The 19,036-nt window shown below is 65.8% G+C and overlaps 11 protein-coding genes and 1 non-coding gene across 12 annotated transcripts; 7 read left to right on the forward strand and 5 right to left on the reverse strand.

The window, feature by feature from the left end:
* Positions 1–420: 420 nt before the first annotated feature.
* Q8F55_008214 (uncharacterized protein) lies at positions 421–1,882 on the forward strand (the record flags this gene model as incomplete). The annotated part of the gene is made up of 3 exons (XM_069356613.1): positions 421–773; positions 812–911; positions 947–1,882. The coding sequence occupies 3 exons, from the start codon at positions 421–423 to the stop codon at positions 1,880–1,882; spliced, it is 1,389 nt and encodes a 462-aa protein (XP_069206454.1).
* Positions 1,883–2,284: 402 nt separating this feature from the next.
* Positions 2,285–3,006, forward strand: Q8F55_008215 (uncharacterized protein; the record flags this gene model as incomplete). Its single annotated transcript, XM_069356614.1, has 3 exons — positions 2,285–2,482; positions 2,681–2,878; positions 2,914–3,006. 3 exons carry the CDS (start codon positions 2,285–2,287, stop codon positions 3,004–3,006), a joined length of 489 nt encoding a protein of 162 aa, XP_069206455.1.
* A 103-nt stretch (positions 3,007–3,109) lies between these two features.
* On the reverse strand, positions 3,110–3,340 carry Q8F55_008216 (uncharacterized protein; the record flags this gene model as incomplete). The annotated part of the gene is made up of 1 exon (XM_069356615.1): positions 3,110–3,340. One exon carries the CDS (start codon positions 3,338–3,340, stop codon positions 3,110–3,112), a length of 231 nt encoding a protein of 76 aa, XP_069206456.1.
* A 101-nt stretch (positions 3,341–3,441) lies between these two features.
* Positions 3,442–3,648, reverse strand: Q8F55_008217 (uncharacterized protein; the record flags this gene model as incomplete). The annotated part of the gene is made up of 1 exon (XM_069356616.1): positions 3,442–3,648. One exon carries the CDS (start codon positions 3,646–3,648, stop codon positions 3,442–3,444), a length of 207 nt encoding a protein of 68 aa, XP_069206457.1.
* A 1,083-nt stretch (positions 3,649–4,731) lies between these two features.
* On the reverse strand, positions 4,732–5,727 carry Q8F55_008218 (uncharacterized protein; the record flags this gene model as incomplete). The annotated part of the gene is made up of 2 exons (XM_069356617.1): positions 4,732–5,529; positions 5,614–5,727. The coding sequence occupies 2 exons, from the start codon at positions 5,725–5,727 to the stop codon at positions 4,732–4,734; spliced, it is 912 nt and encodes a 303-aa protein (XP_069206458.1).
* A 1,478-nt stretch (positions 5,728–7,205) lies between these two features.
* Positions 7,206–8,352, reverse strand: Q8F55_008219 (uncharacterized protein; the record flags this gene model as incomplete). The annotated part of the gene is made up of 2 exons (XM_069356618.1): positions 7,206–7,811; positions 7,858–8,352. 2 exons carry the CDS (start codon positions 8,350–8,352, stop codon positions 7,206–7,208), a joined length of 1,101 nt encoding a protein of 366 aa, XP_069206459.1.
* Positions 8,353–9,497: 1,145 nt separating this feature from the next.
* On the forward strand, positions 9,498–11,343 carry Q8F55_008220 (uncharacterized protein; the record flags this gene model as incomplete). The annotated part of the gene is made up of 3 exons (XM_069356619.1): positions 9,498–10,029; positions 10,077–10,574; positions 10,622–11,343. The coding sequence occupies 3 exons, from the start codon at positions 9,498–9,500 to the stop codon at positions 11,341–11,343; spliced, it is 1,752 nt and encodes a 583-aa protein (XP_069206460.1).
* Positions 11,344–13,507: 2,164 nt separating this feature from the next.
* On the forward strand, positions 13,508–14,368 carry Q8F55_008221 (uncharacterized protein; the record flags this gene model as incomplete). The annotated part of the gene is made up of 4 exons (XM_069356620.1): positions 13,508–13,645; positions 13,679–13,746; positions 13,780–13,900; positions 13,949–14,368. 4 exons carry the CDS (start codon positions 13,508–13,510, stop codon positions 14,366–14,368), a joined length of 747 nt encoding a protein of 248 aa, XP_069206461.1.
* Positions 14,369–14,444: 76 nt separating this feature from the next.
* Positions 14,445–14,531, reverse strand: Q8F55_008222. The gene has a single exon. It is a non-coding gene; the product is annotated as a tRNA-Asn (tRNA).
* Positions 14,532–15,658: 1,127 nt separating this feature from the next.
* On the forward strand, positions 15,659–16,267 carry Q8F55_008223 (uncharacterized protein; the record flags this gene model as incomplete). The annotated part of the gene is made up of 4 exons (XM_069356621.1): positions 15,659–15,775; positions 15,834–15,898; positions 15,936–16,053; positions 16,088–16,267. The coding sequence occupies 4 exons, from the start codon at positions 15,659–15,661 to the stop codon at positions 16,265–16,267; spliced, it is 480 nt and encodes a 159-aa protein (XP_069206462.1).
* Positions 16,268–17,000: 733 nt separating this feature from the next.
* On the forward strand, positions 17,001–17,603 carry Q8F55_008224 (uncharacterized protein; the record flags this gene model as incomplete). Its single annotated transcript, XM_069356622.1, has 1 exon — positions 17,001–17,603. One exon carries the CDS (start codon positions 17,001–17,003, stop codon positions 17,601–17,603), a length of 603 nt encoding a protein of 200 aa, XP_069206463.1.
* An 874-nt stretch (positions 17,604–18,477) lies between these two features.
* Positions 18,478–18,990, forward strand: Q8F55_008225 (uncharacterized protein; the record flags this gene model as incomplete). Its single annotated transcript, XM_069356623.1, has 1 exon — positions 18,478–18,990. One exon carries the CDS (start codon positions 18,478–18,480, stop codon positions 18,988–18,990), a length of 513 nt encoding a protein of 170 aa, XP_069206464.1.
* Between the last annotated feature and the right edge of the window lie 46 nt (positions 18,991–19,036).

A 19,036-nucleotide genomic window follows, 5' to 3' on the forward strand; every position in this document is an offset into this window, starting at 1 on the left:
CGCCGTGCAACCCCCTGGCGGTGATGCATGAGTCGAGGTTAAATTCACGTGGGCGGGGAGCACGGCGCGGCAGCAGGGAGGTAGAGTGGCGGCGGCGGCAGGCGGCAACCTGCACCCCTGGAAGGTCTCGACCTGGCCCATTTGGCCGACCACCTCGGGTAAGAGAAACCTCTTCCCGCCATCGCGTCGAGCGAGCGAGCGAGCACGAGCGAGCAGAGCAAACCAAACCTGCAACTCCATCTCTCATCTGTACATCCCCCCCTTGACCTCGACTCCGTCGCCGGCGTCTCCATCGCGAGGCCGCAACTGGTCCGGCGAAACGCACCTGGCGCGTGCTCCACTAGCAAATTCTCACGCCGAGCGGCCCTCACGACCGGCCGACAACAACAACCCGCCTCCCTCCTCCCCGTCCCAGCCGCCATGTCGTCCCCGACCCAGAGCCCGGTGCAGGCGCCGCCGCCGCCCCCGCCGCCGCAGTCGCCCTCGTTCGTCGGCGGCATCAGCACCGGCATCACGAACCACGCCGCCGAGATCATCGGCACGTCCCCCCTCCTCTCGCGCCTGCCGGGCATGCAGCGCGTCGGCCGGCCGCCCGTCGTGGCGACTGGCGCCGCGCCGTCCACGCCCCCGGCAGCGACGGCGGCGGCAGTGAGCCCGGCCGTGCAGAGCCCGCGCAGCCCCCGCGCGCCGCCGATGCCCACGCGCCAGATTACTAGCGCGTCGGGCGTGCTCGCCGCGCTCATGGACCCGGGCCGCAGCCACTCGGACAGGCAGTGAGTAGTCACCCTTCGCCGCTGTGCTGACCTGTCAGATACGCCGAGACCGTCGTCCGCGGCTACGTCCAGTCCAAGATGTCGCGCAAGAAGGGCAAGAACGACGTCGCGTCAAAGCTTGACGCCGTCGAGTGGAAGGTAGGTCTCACTCGCAGGGCCCCGCTGACCCCCAGCTCCCGCAGTACAAGTCGGTCTTCCGCAACGTGCGCAACGAGTTTGGCCTGCCCTCCTGCTCGCCTGCGCCGGAGCGCGCCACCTCGCCCGGGCGCTCGCGCTCGCCTGCCGGCCGCTCGACCTCGCCAGGGGCGAGCACGTCGTGCACGCCCGCGTCGCCCAACGTCCACCCCGCGATCCTCGCCCGCCCCGGCGTCCACCGCACCGACACGGGCAGCTCGGACGACTTTGACATGCCTCCGCGCTACGAGGACGCCGGGCGCGACACGCCCGTGTCCCCCGTGTCGCCTGGTATGACAGTCACGGGCGGCTCGCCGCTCCCGAGCCCCGTGCCGCCGTTCGCGGCCCTCCCGCCGGCCGTGACGGCCTCGCCGCCGACGTCGCGCCCCTCCTCGCCGCCCAACCTCACCGTGCCGAGCCGCCCAGGCAGCCCCCCCGTACGGCCCGGCACGCAGCGGACCGCCTCGGGCCCGGTGCCGACCATCTCGGTCCAGGCGCTGTTCCACCCGCCGATGGTGCGCCCTGGCCCGGGCTCGCAGTCGCCGACGTCGCCCAACGACCTCGAGGCGCGACTCGTTCAGGCCGAGGTTGCGCGGGCGCAGGCTGACCGCGCGCGCCGTGACGGCGAGGCCGCTCGCCGCGAGGGCGAGATTGCCAAGCGTGAGGCTGAGGCCGCGAGCCGTGAGGCGGAGGCCGCGCGCAGAGAGGCCGCGCTCGCGGCGAGAGAGCGCGACCTCAGCCGCCACCTCGAGGAGGCAGAGCAGGGACGCCGCAGGGCTGAGGACGCGCGCCGCGACCTCGAGCGCCGCCTCGCGGATATGGAGTACGAGCTGAGCCTCCTCCGCCCGCCTCACCGCCGCGCTGTCTCCGCGCCCAGCTCTGAGTGGGCCGAGTCGAGCCCCGAGCCCGTGACCCCCGAGGCCAAGGAGGTGTAGGTGCGCGCTGCTTCTGCGGCGCATCCCCCCACCCAGACCAACTACCGGCGCGTTGCTCGCGCCGCTGTACCACCAGGACACTGCTCGTTGAGCCGAGCCCCGGACACTCCCTCCCCCCCCCCCCTAGTCACCCCACCCACCGCTCACCATCCATCCGTACTGTAGTACCACCTACACCATGTACACTACCCACCCTCATCTATCCATTCCATAGTTGCGAGAATGTAAGAGTACCACTGTTGCGTCGATTTTTGGCCTTGTTGTTGTTGTTGTTGCTCGCCCACCTCGGTTAGGAGTCGTCAGTCACTCGCCGCCCAACCCTAAAGTGCCAAGACCGTCACAAGCCCCACCCATCGCACCTCTCTCTCTCGATCGCACACTCACCCACCCACTCACAACAACATGTCCATCCACGACAGGTTCAAGGAGGACCGCAAGAGCGGCAGCGTCGGCAGCTTCTTCAAGGCGCTGGCCAGCGGCACGACGGCGAGCGGCCTCGGACGCAGGGTGTACGACGCGGCCGAGAAGGGCTCGGGGACGGAGCACCGCCAGACACAGCAGGCCTGGCAGGCTGCCGCCGCGCAGCAGGGGCACGGAGGGGTGAGTGCGCAAGCCAGCGCCGCAGGTGCTGGCGATGGTGCCGAGGCCCTGGCGAGCAGTTGGGTGGTGGTATGCGAGGGTGTGGAGCTGACGCCGGCGCTTCCCTCATGCTGCATCTCGTCTCGACGCCCTACGACGACTCGCCTGTACGACGCACCTCGCACCTTGCACCTCGCTCCGCTCGGTGCTTGCTCGTAGACCGGCGCCAAGCCCGCCCCGCCCCAGCTCCCGACCATCAACAACGCGTCCGACGTCGAGCGCGCGCTCGCGCCCAACCAGCAGCACTTTGACCCCAACTACGCGTCGGCCGTGCTGCAGGCGTTTGTGCGGCAGCAGCTCGAGACGGGCGCCGACGAGAAGAGCGTCGAGGGCGAGCTCGACGAGCTCGAGCGACGCGTGAGTACACCTCGGGGGACGAGGCTGACCCCCAGCTGCCCGACTACGCCCACGTCGGCGTCTTCCGCCATGTGCGGGATACGTACCGCCTCGGCTCGGGCCTGCCGCCTGCCTTCTCGCAGCACTAGGTTGGGTTGGGGCGGGGCAGACGGACATACACGATTGGGATGTAGCAGTGACGAGTTGCGGTGGGGTGGGGCACTGATCAACATTGACATGGCGGGCGGCCGCCTACACAACGGCGAAGCGCTGCCTCCCGGGCGCGGCGGGCGGGTCGTGCTCGTCCGGCTCGGTGCCCGGCGACTCGGGCAGCTCGGCCTCGGCAGCCTCGGCGCGGCGGCCCCGCCAGCGCGCCCACAGCCCGCCGCGTCTCGGTGGCGGGAGCAGCGGGGGGTGGTCGCCCTCGAAGGCGGCGGGCGCGTGGCACGCGGGGTTGAGGCGTGCGCGCAGCCAGTGGAGCATGGTGTGGTGGCAAGGAAGGTCACATGCGAAGAGTATTAAAGCGGGTCATGGGAGGCGCGTGCGCTCGTACGACCTGGCACAGCACAGCGCTCGGCCGGCCTCTATTCCGGGGTTCCAGCCGCCGCCTCCTCCTCGGCGCGCCGCTCGGCCTGCTTGCGCCCGACGCGCTTGGCGCGCAGGAAGGCGCGGTGCACCCGCGGGTGCGCGCGGCGCGGGGGCAGCGTCTCGCCGGTGGGCGAGTGCTGGGGGTAGTACGGGGGCCGGGTGCAGGGGAAGTAGGCGAGGAAGATGTGCCAGAGCGAGGTCATTGCGCGTGCTTGAGAGCGAGCGGGGCGAGCGGGCCGCGCCGTGAGAGTCGAGGGCTGAGAGCCCAGCGGGTTGGGAGGAGAGCGTTGACGGTGCGGCGGCGACGAGGAGTTGGGGGCTGGAGGAGGTGGTGGGCAACGGCGACGACGACAGCGGCGGCGGGCGAGGGGCACGCCATGGTGGCGAGGGCGCTGTTATACCCCAACGGTGCGAGCCAGGCGCACGCGCCGTCGGGCGCGGCAGCCATTCACACAGCATGCTCTTCTGCGCGACTTGATCCGCCTGTCTTGGTACAGCAAAGCGTGGGTACTGGCGTGGAAAGCGCCTGTGGCGGGCGCGGCGAGTGGCGGAGCACCTCGCCCCGAGCGAGCTCACCACTCGGCCCCGACATTCCAGCCTGCTCGCAACGCCGCGAAAGAGGAGGCGCAGGAGACGCGCCTGTGCGGTCAGTACGCTGGGGGGAGGGGACGCAACGGCTGTGGCATCGGGACAATCGAGTGGCATTGGGTGGGGGTTGGGGGGCAGAAGTGCTCCCTTGTGGCGGGCTGCATAAGCGCCGAGTCGAGGCATGCTGCTCTTTGGCGTCGGCCGTCGGGAGAGCACTCGGGAAATGCAGGTCGCTGCTGATTGAGCGGGGCTGCTCGTACCATGCTCTTCCGGTGGGGAAGAAGCATCGGGGAGTGGCGCTCGCGGATTGAGCGCCGGTCTCCTCGGCCTCCCGTCCCGGGGACTTCTGCGCCTCGTCTGGTTCTGCCTGGGCTCTCGCTGTAGTCCGAGTCGTGGGGGCGTCATCCCCTCTCGGGAAGTGAGCGATAGTACCGAGGCGGTGATAAGTAGGTCAGCATGAGATCGCCTGTTGGCAAGGTAGGAGTGGCGGCCAGCCTCGAAGGGCGCAACATCGTGCCCGTCTTCGTCGTCAGTGGCATGTCAGTTGAACAGCTCCCTCCTCGAGCTGGCGTCGCGACAGTGGCGCGCAGTGCGATACCGCCACAATCTCCCCACGCACAACCCACCCTCGCTACATACGATGCAAAGAAAAATACATACCTGATACCCAAAGCACCTCCAGTGTCCATACACACACCCTACCTACTCGACGGCCCAATGTCCGGGACCTCCTCCAGCATCTCGACCTCGTTGGCGCCCTGCGCCCGCCGATACTCGTCCTCTATGGCCTGGAGCCGCTCATTCATCTCAGTCGGCGACGTGGCCGAGGCCGGGGGGATGCCGAGGCCAAACACGCGCCCCCCCGCAGGCGGGTAGCTTCGCGCCGCCTGCCCGAAGCTCAAACTCGGGCGGGGGCGGCGCGCCGGTGCGGGAGTGGTGGCGTAGCGCTGCTCTTCCCCCGCACGCGGCCGCTTGCTCGACGGCGGGCGGGGGTGCGGTGCCGGCGGCGGGAACGTCCAGTGGCTCGGCATGATGTCGGTCTGCAGCCGCCTCGGCCGGGGCTGCGTGTGCGGCCGCGAGAGGGGCGGTGGACCCATGCTCCCGTGCGGGGCGTAGTGGTACTGGTGGTGCGACTCGGCCGGGGCGCTCGACGAGCGCGAGTACGGGTCTGGGAGGGTGGCGTGCGTCGGCGACGGGGTGACGGCCTCGTCTGGGAAGAGGGGGGAGCGCGGGAGCGAGTGCTCTGCGCGCACGACGGCGAAGAGGGGCCCGAGGTTGACGGAGATCTGGCGTGAGCGAGAAACGAAGAAGGTGCCACGTACGTCTGAAGACTGGAGCACGCGCTGCTCGAGGATGGCGAGGCGGTCGGAGATGACGCTTGGGTCGGTGGACACGGCGAAGAGCTCGTCGACGTGCGCGCGGATAACCGACATGAGGTATCTGTCGGTTAGGGGGAGCAGGGGCCAGACATACTTGTGGTCGTTGTGCTGGAGCGCCTGCAGTGCCCCGACAATTTCGTCCAGGTCGTGTGCTCGGGGTGACTGGGCGTGAGTGGGTCGCCCGGATGGCGGTTAGCTCACCTGGGCAGCACTCGTGCCGCTGCCACTGGGCGCGTCAAAGTCGAGTGCCGAGCTCGTCCGGGGGATACTCGCGCGGCTGGTGCCAGGAGCGTACGGCCATGCTCCACCGGCCATGTCGGGTTGTGGGGGTGTGTGGACATGCGTTTCTATGAGGGTGGACGAGGCGACGCCGTCTTGGTCTTCGGCGCACCACTCGAGGGGGACGGGGGGCGTTGTTGTGTGCACCGTCTTGGCCTTGACCGCCGAGAGGGGGAGAACCATGCAGAGGCAGTCGATGGCCTTTGCACCACAGCGGGCTACTTGCTCGTCGCCGCAGTCGTTCCCAAAAGTCGAGGTACAGTGTCGCTGCTGCTCAATGCTTGCTGGCAGGGGCGGCGAATTGGAGTGTGTTTCCGACATATGGTGATGGTCGTCCATGGCCGCTCTCCGCTCAGGACAAGGCGAGCTATCTAGTCTACCGCCCCAATCGACGTCCGAGGCGAAGACTGAACAACGGGGACAAGCGCCCGCAAGCCTTGCGCAAGCCAACACTGTGCGAATCCATGTATGGTGCGCGTCGTTGGTCTCCGTCTCGGATCAACAACAACCCACAGCCGTGTACAACCGGGAGTCCGGGTTTGGGGCCGAACTCGGGTGCGATGCTGCCCCCGTGCATGGTGATCGAACGGCTGTGCTACCCTCGTCCGCGGCCGAGCCCCCGTGCAGACGGCAAGTACATAACTGGCACCGCTACTCCACTGGGAGGCGTGCGTCAGACAGCGTTAGAGCACTCAGTCCGGGGCAGTGGCGTCAGCATCGGGAGGCAGCGAGACGGGGCGCCAAGTGGCACGTGAAAGGGGAAGAGTGGGTCGGTTGGGCCGATCACACCCTCTTGGCATCATCCACCGCCGGAGGTCGGAGACAGGGTCCGCACAAACGCCGCAGCGTTCGTACACCCAGGTGAGCATGCAAGCAGCTACACCTGGGAGGGATGCAGGGGATGGAGGGACAGAGAGTCCGCGGTCGGAGGGAACGAGGTGTAAGGTAGCGAAGGGCATCGGCTACCAAGATGGCGGGCGTGGCACTGGGCGGGCACTAGGCTAGCTCATGCATAGTGGTCGGATGCAACTAGATCCTTTCTGGCACTGATCTTTCTGCGGTGACTCCCACGATCTTGGTCTCCTCGACGCATGCCACGGCCATTTAGACACCGCATAGACGGGCATACAGCACCGTGTCAACTCGACAATGTCACACGACGTCTGCCTCGAACCGAGGCGAAAGTCACCGCCTCTACACGTCATACATGTATCGACGTCAAGTGTTGGCTCATAGTGGGGCTACACGGGCATGCGATTGCAACCAGTGCTGCTCGCGTTATCGGCCGCGCTTCTCCCACCCCAAGCGAGTTGTCCCCACCGTCGCCCGCCGTGTTTCCGTGGAATCCACAAATCCAACATGAGGTATGCACTCCCTCATCCACGACCCAGTCAGAACCCGAAGTCCGTAGGCAACTAGTCTCCTCAATCCTGCAAGTACTCAAACATTCCCTATGGGTTACAACGCGCTCTTGCTCAAGCTACGAGCGTCTATCAATGCTGCTCTCCTCTCCCTCATGCCGCCTTCTTCGCAGCAAGGTCGGCACGGCGGCTCTTGCTGTTGGGGTCAAAGTACGGCTTCTCGCCGATCGACACGGAGCGGGTTCCCTCGCGCGTCACGTTGTCGACGTCCTGCGTCGCGGCGTGGAACGACGAACGGTTGTCCCAGATGGCCAGCGAGTTGGCCTCCCAGCGGAAGCGCACCTGGATGTCGTGGTTGGCCGCGACGTGGTCGAAGAGGAACTCGAGGAGCGCGTCCGACTCGGACTGGGAAAGCTCGACGATGCGCTTGGTAAAGCCGCGGTTGACAAACAGGCCCTTCCATCCCGTAACGGGGTTGGTGCGGATGACAGGGTGGACCGTCTGGAGGTCCTGGCCAATGTTCTGGGGCGAGCCACGGTTCTCGCGCACCTCGACGCCGAGCTTGGCCGCGAGGTCGACGAAGAACTGGCCCTTGTGCACGGCCGTCAGGCCCTCGAGGTACTTCTGCGTGGGGGCAGACAGGCGGTCGTACGCCTCGTACGCCGACGCCCAGAGCGTGTCGCCGCCGACCTCGGGCAGCGTGCGGATGACGAGAGACGCGTAATCGGAGGGCAGGTTTTCAAACGTGATGTCCGAGTGCTAACTCGCGTCAGGACGGGCCCCTCGCGCCAACGAGTCTACTCACCCACTGCTGCGCGCCGCGCACACGCTGGATGACCGTCTTGTCGTCGCGCTTGAACTTGCCGTCAAAGACGTACTCGTTCGAGATGATGGAGATCTCGTCGCCGTGAACCGAACCAGGGAGGGTGAGGGGGTGGATGTGGAGGGTCGAGTCGGCCGGCTTGCCGCCAAACTTGCCGAGCTTGTCGACGAGCACCTTCTGCTCGTCGGGCGTGATCTCGGCGTCGCGGAAGAAGACGACACCACGCTCCGACACGAGGCGGCCGAGCGCCTTGAGCTTGGCGTCGTCGGCGAGCACCTCCTTGATGGTGAGGTTGGGGCGCGCGTCGGCCTTGGTGGGCACGCTGCGGAACTCGGTGCCGGTCGCGGGCGTGTTGTCAAACTGGCCGTACACGCTCAGGTCGGTGGCCTCGACGCCGAGGTTGAGCGCGCCGACGGCGGCCTTGAGGGCCTCGACGGGGGCAGCAACAGGCGAGGTGGGGACAGCAACGGGGGCCATTGTAAGTGTGATTGTGTCTGTCAGTCGGTGGTGGGCGAGTCTGTCACCAGCCGTCCACGCATACATATAGATGGAAGCCAAGCAGCAAGACGTGACCACCAAGCGATTGGTTTACCAACGCGGTTGCCTGAAACTAGTCACGTCAGTCGTAAGCTGGCTGCGCAGGCGAGGTTGATGCCCCGGCAAGTAAGCCGACAGCGCGAGCCCAGACCTCACGGCCTTGTCCGATCCAGGCGAGATCGGTGTCCAGAGTGTGCGATGTGTGGTGGTTCTCGGTGCCGCGGCTGAGTTGCAAACGACTGCCCCAGCCTCAGCCTGGCTGGTGAACACACGCACGTCGTCAGCGGCAGTCCGATCGCATGCTCCACAGCACCAGGCAGGGTGTGTTGCCAATGGCGGGAGTGGGGAAGGGAGGGGGGATGCAGCCTGCACAGAGTGGATGGTGTGATGACAAAGTAACATACTAAAATGGCGTTATCAGGTTACCGAGCACGACATTAATCACCACGCGACCGACTTACTTGTTTGTGGCACTTTGCCCGTGGGCCCTTCTTATCTCCGCTACGACCTACGACACTCGACCACAACTATTCGGAAATCTCACCATCATGAGCACCAGTGACGCTCGCTGCATGCCACAGCGGCGGCACTAGCTCGCTCGGGTCGTCTAGTGGCGGAGCCTCTGCTGCCTCGGCATCCGCCGGCGCCGGCGCCGGTGCGCCATCTCCTGCCTGCTCCTGCGGATTCTTGGCCGTGCTTCGCCATGCGATTTTTAGCCTCCCCCACGCCGGGGCTGCCCTGGGCGCCAAGACAATGCGAGAGTGCGAGTCTACTATCTGCCTGTGCACGTTGCCTCTGATCTCAGGCCAGAGCTCACGGTGCCGCTCCGCCTCCGCCTCCGCTCGGTGGGATCGAGATCAAGATCCACCGGCATCGCGCCATGAGCACGGATTGCGGATTGCGGCTTGTCGTCGTGCTCGACAACTACAAGTCTAGCGACCATGCCGTGCTTGATGGCTCAATCGTCGACATGGGAGCGGCCGGACATGACAGTCTAGCTAGTGGGGCATATTCACAGCTGCCAAGACAAAAGGTTTATAACTAAGGCCTGCCTGCAAGAGCCTCGGCAACAACGACCCACAGCCATGGCCACACCAGTTCTTGTCGACACGAAGGGGTTCACCTCTGTCCAGGAGCCCGAGCGCCGCTCGCTCCAGGACGACGAGAAGTCGCTCGACTCGGGCTCGCAGTCGCCCACGTCCCGCAAGCAGAAGCTCCAGAGCAGCGCCGACGAGCCCGAAGTCCAGTACGGCACGCAGGAGGACAACCCGCACGGGCTGTACATCAAGGACCACCTGGGCCAGCCGACCCCCGACGAGTCGGCCATCCTCAGCGAGTTCTACGAGCCGCCCGACGAGTATGAGAACAAGCACCGCTGGGACCCCAAGGCGACGTGGACGCCGGCCGAGCAGAAGGCTCTGCTCCGCAAGCTCGACCTCCGCGTCGCCTTTGTCGCGTGTATCTGTTTCGCGGCGCTCCAGCTCGACCGTGGCAACATCTCCAATGCGCTCTCGGACAACATGCTCAAGGACCTCCACCTCACCACGGCCGACTACAACGTCGGTCAGACCATCTTCTACTGTTCCTTCCTCTTCGCCGAGCTCCCCTCGCAGATGAGTAAGTCGACCGTAATGCATCTCCGCACAGTGCTCACGCCGCCACAGTCTCAAAGAAGCTCGGATCCGACGTCTGGATCCCCATCCAGATGATGGCATGGTCGGCTGTCGCTATCGCCCAGGTCGGCCTCACTGGCAAGACTTCCTTCTTCATCACTCGCTCTCTCCTCGGTCTCATCGAGGGCGGCTTCATCGCAGACACCATCCTCTACCTGTCCTACTTCTACACGTCGGCAGAGCTCACCATCCGCCTTGCGTTCTTCTGGGTCTCGCTCACTGTCACGACTATTATCGGCGCCTTCCTCGCCGCCGGCATCCTCCAGCTCCGCCACCACACCCACCTCGAGGGCTGGCGCTGGCTCTTCGCCCTCGAGGGCACTGCCACCTTCCTGGTCGGTGTGTTCGCCTTCTTCTACCTGCCCCCGGGCCCGACCCAGACCCACAAGACCGTCATCAGCAAGATCCGAGGACATGGCTGGTTTACCGAGCGTGAGGAGGTCATCATTGTCAACAAGGTCCTCCGCGACGACCCTACTAAGTCTTCCAGTTAGTTTTTGCCTTGAGGAGTACGTGCTTTGTATTCACACACACAGTGCACAACCGCGAGGGTCTCGGTTTCGACGACTTCTGGCGCTCGCTCGCCGACTACGACATGTGGCCGCTCTACATCCTCGGCCTCACCACCTTCATCGCCCCCCACACCGTCGGCGCCTACTTCACGCTCACTCTCCGCTCCCTCAAGTTCACGGTGTTCCAGACCAACCTTCTCACGATCCCTTCGCAAGTGCTCCAGATCATCGGCAACCTCAGCCTCGCGTACTTCTCCAAGCGAATCAACGAGCGCGTCCTCGTGTCCTCCATTGCCCCCATCTGGCTCTTCATCCTGTTCATCGCCGTCATCACCATCCCCGACTCGACAAACAGGTGGGGCCGTTACGCACTCCTCACCCTGGTGCAGGGTTGGCCATACCCCCACCCCATCATGGTCTCCCTCAACTCGATGAACGCCGGGTCGGTCCGTACCCGCACCGTCGCGTCTTCGCTGTACAACATGTTTGTCCAGGCGTCGTCGCTCATCGCCTCGAACATCTACCAGCCCTCGGACGCGCCGTTTTACCACAAGGGCAACCGCGGCCTCCTCGGCATCATCTCGGCCAACCTCGTCTTGTTCTGGGTCGCCAAGGCCTGGTACATCTACCGCAACAAGCAGCGCGCCAACAAGTGGAACAGCTGGAGCCGCGAGGAGAAGAGGCACTACATCGCCACAACCACGGATAAGGGCAACAAGCGTGTCGACTTCCGTTTCCTACACTAAGGTGTTGCTGTTGTGTGCCACAGAGTTGTGCCACATTGCGGTTTAGATCAGTTCTCGGCTCATAGGGTTATTGCTGCTACTGTCTGTAACCATAAAGATGAATATGGTTCTTGATGTGTGGTTGGTGGGGTGCATGCTCGACGGCACCGCTGGTTAATCCACACTGGCGCTGGCACAGCAGGCGTGGCTCTTCTCATCCACCATTGACCGTCCCACCCCATCCCTTGGCACACTGCCAGCGCTCCCAAAACGATCTCCCACGTAGCCGAGCAGCTGCACACGGATCTTGGCAGTACTCCTCAACCCCTCTTCGCTTTCCGCTGAAACCCGGGGCCAAGAGTCGAAACCGGCCCCGCATCGAGCCAATCCCCCACCCCACTGCCACCCAGGGCCTTTTGCCACATTCGCCACAATCACACCCAGTGGCGTGATCAACCCATGGCCCATCACACCATGCACCATCGACCATGACACCATGCCCCGCTCTCGTTATCATTATCTATTTGACCTGCCCAGCATGCATGCACGCTACGGCGATCTGGAATAATGGATCAGAATCTGGAATAATTGAGCGCTGAGAACCGCCAGCACGCCGTCGAGCACGCCCAGCTCGCCATTGCTGACACTGCGCGCACCAACGTGTGTGGTCTCGCGTGGGCTGGCACACCAGGATCTGGAATAGTGCACGGGCGACGCATACACCTCCACAGGTAGTTCTCTCGCCATAGTGGACGGAGATGGCCGTGATGGTGGTTGTCAATGGGTGCCCGGCGGCGGCGGCGTGGTGTCTGGCGCCAGACGGGCCCCCACAACGCCTTGGCTCGCGCTCCGCAGCGTCATCGACGCCAGCGACGTCACCTGACACTTGGACATGGTAAGAATCTGGAATAGTAGGCTGGCTGTGTGATGTAGCGCCGATCTCGCGTCAGCCATGCTAGTCGAGCTTCAATGTGTCGAGGAGGAAGCTACTGCGCTCGCTCGGAGTACGGTCGTGCTCTGTGCAATAGGTTGTGCGATGGGGGGACGGCGTGCAGAGCGGTGCTGCGAGCTGTGGTCTTGGCGGGGTGCAAGGTGGGGGAGGGTCAGTCGGTCGTGGAGCGACACGAGAGAGGGGTTGTGAGTGAGACATGAGCACGACGGACGTGGCCGAGGGGTAGTGATGCACATGAAGACCTGGAGGGTGTGCAGATGGTCGCGGTCGCACCCCCAGCCTTGTCCATCATCAGCACCCCGACGCATGTGCAGCAGTACTCACCTAGCCGCAACCTCACCCCACGATCCCGAACAGGATGCCGAACGGGCCAGACACCGGCGTTTGGTGAGGGTCCGAGGCGGCGGTGGCGCCGTCGGTCTGCCGGTGTGGGCCTCCGCGACGTGAAGGCCGCCCCATCAACGCCTCCGCAGCGGGACAAGACGGATGTGGGATGAACAACGGCTTGAGCAAGAGAACAAGACTCAACAGTGCATGCGCACCAGCAACTAAAAGATATCTCACCCCCTCCGTTCGGCTTTCCGAACCGGAGAGTCTTGTTGACACGCCCACATGCCCACCTGACCGCGATTCCGATATCGCAGTCTCGTCGTGCGCGCGCGTGCTTGCGTTCCGCGCTACTGAGACGGCGTACTACTCCGTGAGATAGCAGGGGGGTGTTCGGGATGCCGGGCGGGCGTCGGCGAGGGGACGGGCGAGGCGGGGTGCCTCATGGGTGGGGGCAGGTGACCGCTCTGGGGAGGCGTGTGGGCCGCCGTAGGCCGCGTCGGGACGGCTGGGATCACCAGTATCCATGTGTTGTTTCCCAGAGTTGCGTCGCTGTGTATTCCGAATGCTCGAGCAGCTGAACGCGGTGGCGACAAGTGGGGATGGGCCGGTGGCGCTCACCGAGTCGGCCTCTCACTTGGGCACCGGTGACACGGTGCCACAACCCGTGCACAACACGACAGCACCCACCATACATTGCCGAGCCCCAAGTTCACAGACCCGACAGGTGACCGATGAGCTCGACGTCCGTGAGCGGAGTGTCCCTAGGCCATCTGTCCTGGTCGGGCCCATCGCAAACCCGGCATCTCGGCAAGTCGCCGCCAGCCCCTCGTTCAGCAGTCATCACCGTCCCAGGCGTTCGCCCACAAGAAGCAGCACGCCCCTCCCACGATGCCACAACCCACCATGGCCATAGGACCAACCCCCACCAGGCGCAGCGAGCCGTTCCACCTGGGCAAGTACATCGTCGCGCCGCAGGACACGAACCCCGCCGCGCACGCGTACGCGTTCACCGACGCCGTGGGCTGTCGGCGCGCGGGCCAGGTAAGCGGTGGCATGCGGGCCCGCTAACAGCAGGTGCCTGTCCTGCGCTTCGCGAGCGAGGTCGAGTGGTGGCTTAGCAAAGAGGAGGCAGTATACCTCGAGTGAGATGAGCTCCCCCCGGCCGCTGACCCCAGCTTTGCGCTCGCCGTCATCCGGAGCTATGTCGACTACAAGGCCGACAGTGGGCGCAAGAGCGCGCCCGAGGTGGCCGACAAGCTGCTGGCCGTCGAGACGCAGGTCGTGCTCGTGGGCGGGGTGAGTGGGTGTGGGCGTGAGTTGGGCGCTGCGTCGCTGACCACGTAGCTGGCGTACACGGCCGACGCGTTCGCGCAGGTTCGGCGCGAGCGAGGGCTCGGGCGGTCGAGCGTGCTCGCTGCACTGGAGGAGCGGGAGCGCAAACGGCGCGCGGAGCAGGGCCCTGCGAGGCGGCACGAGAGCCAGGACTACCCCGTCGCCCCGGGCCAGCCGGCGCGGCCGGGCTTGGCAGTCACCAGGCAGCAGGGGGAACACGTGCCCCCGGCTTACACCCAGGCCGTGGACGCCGCCGCGCCGGGGACGCCGCTTGTGGACCAGGTGCGCACGCTCGTCGGTCTCGTTGCGCGGCTCGAGTCGCGGGTGAGGGACCTCGAGCGGGGGTACGAGGAGGAGAAGGAGCACCGACGGGCGCTTGAGTCGCAGCTGGCCGTGCTCATCGCTGAGCAGGCGATGCGGGAGGGGGCATAGTTGTTGTTGTTGCAATCGTTGTAGCTCTGGACCGATGTTATGCGATAATGACAGTGACACCCAAAAAGCCGAAATACTGCCCCACACGGGCTCGAACCGTGGACCTCGGAGTTGTCATAGAAGAATAACAGCTCCACGCGCTAGCCAACTGAGCCATAGGGCAAGTGGTTTCGGCGATTTCCGGAAGCGCCCGTGGCTGAAAAGTGGCGCAAGTGGCACGCTTGCCTCGACTCCGCCTTTTCGGACTCCATCCAGACCATGACGCAGTGGCTGCATTAGCGGCGGGAGCGGCGTCGGCGGCGTGGACATGGCCAGGTGCAGCCCCACATGGGTCAAGCAACACGCGCGTATCGTTGATTCGTTGAGCGTTGCGATATCCAGTATCGCCGTTCTAACGCATTGTGCTGCAGTGGCCTGGAACACGAGCCTCTGGAATGCGGCACGGTGTTTGGCCCGCCACAGAGGTGCACAGGCTCAGAGCCTGCTGCGTGAGATACAGTGTCCATTCTTCACCACAGGCACGCCGGCCCCACGGATGGCGAGGACAATGTGATTGCAAGAGTAAACACCGCACTGTGGAGCTCATTGCAAGCGACCGCACGCGTTCCGGTGTTTCTCCGTCGTGGGCGGGAACCATGACGTCGCGAGTGACGACGATGTACGCCGCCGTCTTCCGCCGTCTTCCTGCGCAGCATGCGCTTCCGACGACCTAGTTCTGCGGCGTGCCGGATCGGCAGCATCGGCACGAGCGGCTGCCCACGCGCGGATGGCAAAACACGAATGCAGGCAGATTCCGTCGGCGTAGCGAGTGTGGCCAGCCCGCTGCGGCACTGGCCGGCTCCACTCAACCACTAGCCACTAGCCAGGCCTGGAAGCAAGCGCTTCCGAAGCGGCAGCAGCAGCTCGTGCCAGCATGCACCGTGCCTCGGCTGTTCGCACACCCAGTCCATTGTTGTGGAGCGAGACACCGCACCCAGCAACCCATCTGTCGAGGCGCGTGTCCTGACCGCATGGAGTGGCAGAGACGAGGGGGAGTGCCTGCCGCCGCCCTATTTTGGTCTTTGTTGGCCAAGCACCCGAGCTGCAGCGAGCATATGGTACCCACTCTCTGACGCTGGGACACAATTACCGAGGCAACGGAGCGAGCGTGGGGCTCGTACCGACAATACGAGGCCAGGACAACGTTGTATTGTCTTTAATAATCGACAACCCACACTCCATCGCCAACCCTCCCTCCGTGTTTTCTCTCGCCACACCCCACACCCACACCTTACCCCACGCCTGGATGACATGACAGAGGACGAGGTCGGCCTGCTCACGACCATGTCATTCGACGACAAGGAGGAAGCCTGGAGCGTCAAGTTCTTCGAGATCGACAACTGGCGGCGGGAGAGCAGCTTGCCGACGGTGAGTTGGGGCGGCGCCGCGAGGGGATCGCGAACAGCGTCACTGACAGGCGCTGCAGACCCCGCCCATCCGGCACGGAGCAGATGTGTGTGCCGCGCTGGCCCAGAGACCGCTGGACGTAGAGTAGGTCGCCCGCGTCCTCTCCCCCCTAACGCGCCAGGTACGCGGTCGCAGTCGTCAACGCGTACGTGTGGTCCAAGCAGTCCGAGGGGCTCGACCGCGAGACAATACGCAAGCGGGTCGCGTATGTCGAGCGCGAGGTGCTGATCCTCAACCGGGTAGGTGGTTGCCTCTGACAGCGCTGACGGCCAGCTCCGGTGCTGCGCGCACGCGTTCGCCACCATCCGCACCGAGCACGACCTCGGCATCTCGCCCGTGCTCACGTACATTGTCGAGCGGGAGGGCGAGGAGGGCCTCTCGCCGCCCGGAAGCAGGCGCGGCACGGCCGAATTTGAGAGCACTGGCAAGGACCTGCTCCCCGTGTCCAGCTAGCCAGCTAGCCGCGGCTCGGGTCTACCGTTCATATCCGTTTCGTTGTATCCCACCCCCACCCCCAGCATGTAGCACCGTTGTAGACATAGAGGACTCTATTCATGTGTGTCGTGTTATTCCCCGCTGCCCGAGGCTGTGATGGCCGACCCGACCGACCGAGTGGAGTGGGCCGCGCTCATTCCTCGGCACGATTGTCGGGCGGGCGGTCGTTGCAGCGCCGAAGCCTGGAACTCGCACGAGCAGCGCCAGCACGAGCGTCAACAGGTTCCAACGCAACGGCGCCATCAGACTCCAACGCAACGCACATGGGAACGAGTGGAGACAACCACACCAAGTTCACGCGTTCTATGCCCGCCTGGGTGGTGACGGCAGGGTGGCCCATGTGGCCTCATGTGGCCCCCGAGTTGCTGCGGGCTGCGCTGCTTGGCGTGGGGCCTCGTTAGGCTGCAGCGGCGACGCGACTGCCTTGTGCATCAGCTTGCATACACCACATATGTGGTACCGAACGTATGGCTACGGCGAGCTCTGCCGATGCCTCATGGCGCGGCTGTGGCCATCGAAGGCCGCTGCCGCTGCCGCCAGGCACAGGTCTCATCATGGCCGCGTTCCGCAATATCCGCGACCGCCAGCTGAGACACGTTCATGCCGCGACACTGACTCGAGCTCATCTTGCCAACTCGCTCGTGCCCAACACTCATGCCGAGCTCACCACCGCCGACGCGGTGACGCCGCAATGAGACGCTTCAAGGCGTGGCGCAAGGACGCCCGCGACGACCAGCCGCAGCCATATCCGCCGGCTCTGGCCCCGGTGCCTCAGCAATACTACCCCTCGCCGGCGCCGCTGCCGCAGCTGTACTACCCGCCGGCGCCGCTCCACTACTACCCCGAGCGGCAGGCCGCACCGGCACCGACACAGGCATGCGCCCCGCCGATACACGCGCATACCGGCCCCGCCCAGCAGGCGTACCCCCCACCTGTAGACATCTACGCCGGCCCCGCGATAGACATCTACGCCGGCCCCGCGAGCCACACGCCGGCCCCAACACCGGCCCACGGGCACCACGTCGCCGAGACGTACTCGGCAACCCACTCGCTCAAGCTCGAGCGCGTCCGGCTCGCCCTGCAGCGCTCGCCGTCCCCGCTGCAGCTGGGCGACCCCGACCCGAGGGGGCGGCGGCCTGAGAAGGGTCGGCGGAAGCCCGTGCCGCCGCTGCCACTCGACCCAGCGACCGAGACGGCCTTGGCGCGCGCCCAGCCTGGCCCAGCCGCCGCCGTCGCCGCGTGCACCCCGGCCCCCCAGCGCCCCCCACGCACGGCGCGCGACCCCGCTCCCTAGCCCGCCAGCCCGCCGGCCCCATTCCCGGAACGCCGCCGCCCGTCTCAGCGCTCGAGGAGGAGGGTACACCTGCAGCGCGAGCCAGGCTGGGCTGGCCGTAGCCGTACCTCGGCCCTTGGCTGGCGGCGTACCTCGTGGACGCCGAGCACGAGAGAGCGTCCCCACCTCTACGGCGGGTGGGAATTGCTTGGCGAGGTCTCGGCGACGCGGCGAGTGGCTCAATGCCGCGCGGGTGCTCGTCGCACCGAGGACGAGGTGTTAGTGCATGATGGGCTGGAGGTTGTCAAGGTTTTCCGCCGCTGGGTAGGACGACGGGCTGCGCAGCCTCGTCGCTAGGGCAAGGAGGAGCAGGAGCGAGTTGGTGAGCGCTGCGGCGCTGGAAGTGAGCTGCGACGGGGCGATGGCTACGACGGTGCGAGCGGCCAGCAGCCATTAGCAGTGTTAGTCGGGTGCATTGGATATCACGCGACGCGTAGCAGACACCGCGCAGCATTTGCTGCCCAGTAGCCGCCATGAATCGTTGCAGAGGCGGCGTCGTGAGGGCGCGGGGCCGCCTGCGGTGGCTGAGTCGCTGACGGCAGTGGCGGGCATGCACCCTGCGTCTCGGGCGACGGCGATGCAGAACGGCGGGGCATGCTGCCTGTCTGCATAGGGCGGCTGCACATCCCTGTGGCATGCATGCAGGCCGCAGCAAGGGCAAGTCAATGTATTGGAGCCTGGCAGGGTGAGGAGGTGTAAGTGACGACATTTACCCTCCCCCCGGCGACTCACACGACCGACCGAGCGAGGGCCAAGAAGTGCTTCGGACATGCCGACGACGTCGACAACGACAACGACAACTCGTCTCCACTCCTCCCTCTCTCCATCAACAACAATGAGCCAGCAGCCGCCCACCCTGCCCACAACGCTGGCGAGCGCCGCGCCGAGCATCGCCCCGCCCCTGCCCTCGCCAATAGCCCCGCTGCCGCCCGCGTCGGCGAGCATCTCCCGCCGCCCAGCGACAGCTCCCACGCAGCCTCCCGGGAGCCTCGCACCCGCGCCGCCCGCCCCGCCGACGCCGACGACGACCCAACCCGCCGCCGTGCGCCCGCCCGCGTCGGCGACACCGCAGCCCCGCCCCCACTTCTACGCCATGCCTGCGCTGCCCGTATCGGCCATCTCTGCAAAACCGACCCACCACCACTCGATGCCCGGCACGTCGACGGCGCGAAGCCCGCGCCAGAGCCCGCGCCTAGCCGCACACCTCTCGCCCTCTCTCTCGGGCCGGCTTGAGCCCCTCCGCTCGCCGCAGCTCAGCCCGATCCCGCCGCAGCTCAGCCCGCTGCCGAGCCCATATGTCGCGGCGCAGATCGCGACGCCAAGCCCGCCGATGCACCCACTGGGATAGAGCGGTGCGAGGGAGCAGAGCCTGGTGGAGGGGGCAGGGGGAGGGG

The sequence above is a fragment of the Vanrija albida genome (assembly GCF_041260175.1).
Source record: "Vanrija albida strain AlHP1 chromosome Unknown contig_6, whole genome shotgun sequence".
NCBI lineage: Eukaryota > Fungi > Basidiomycota > Tremellomycetes > Trichosporonales > Trichosporonaceae > Vanrija > Vanrija albida.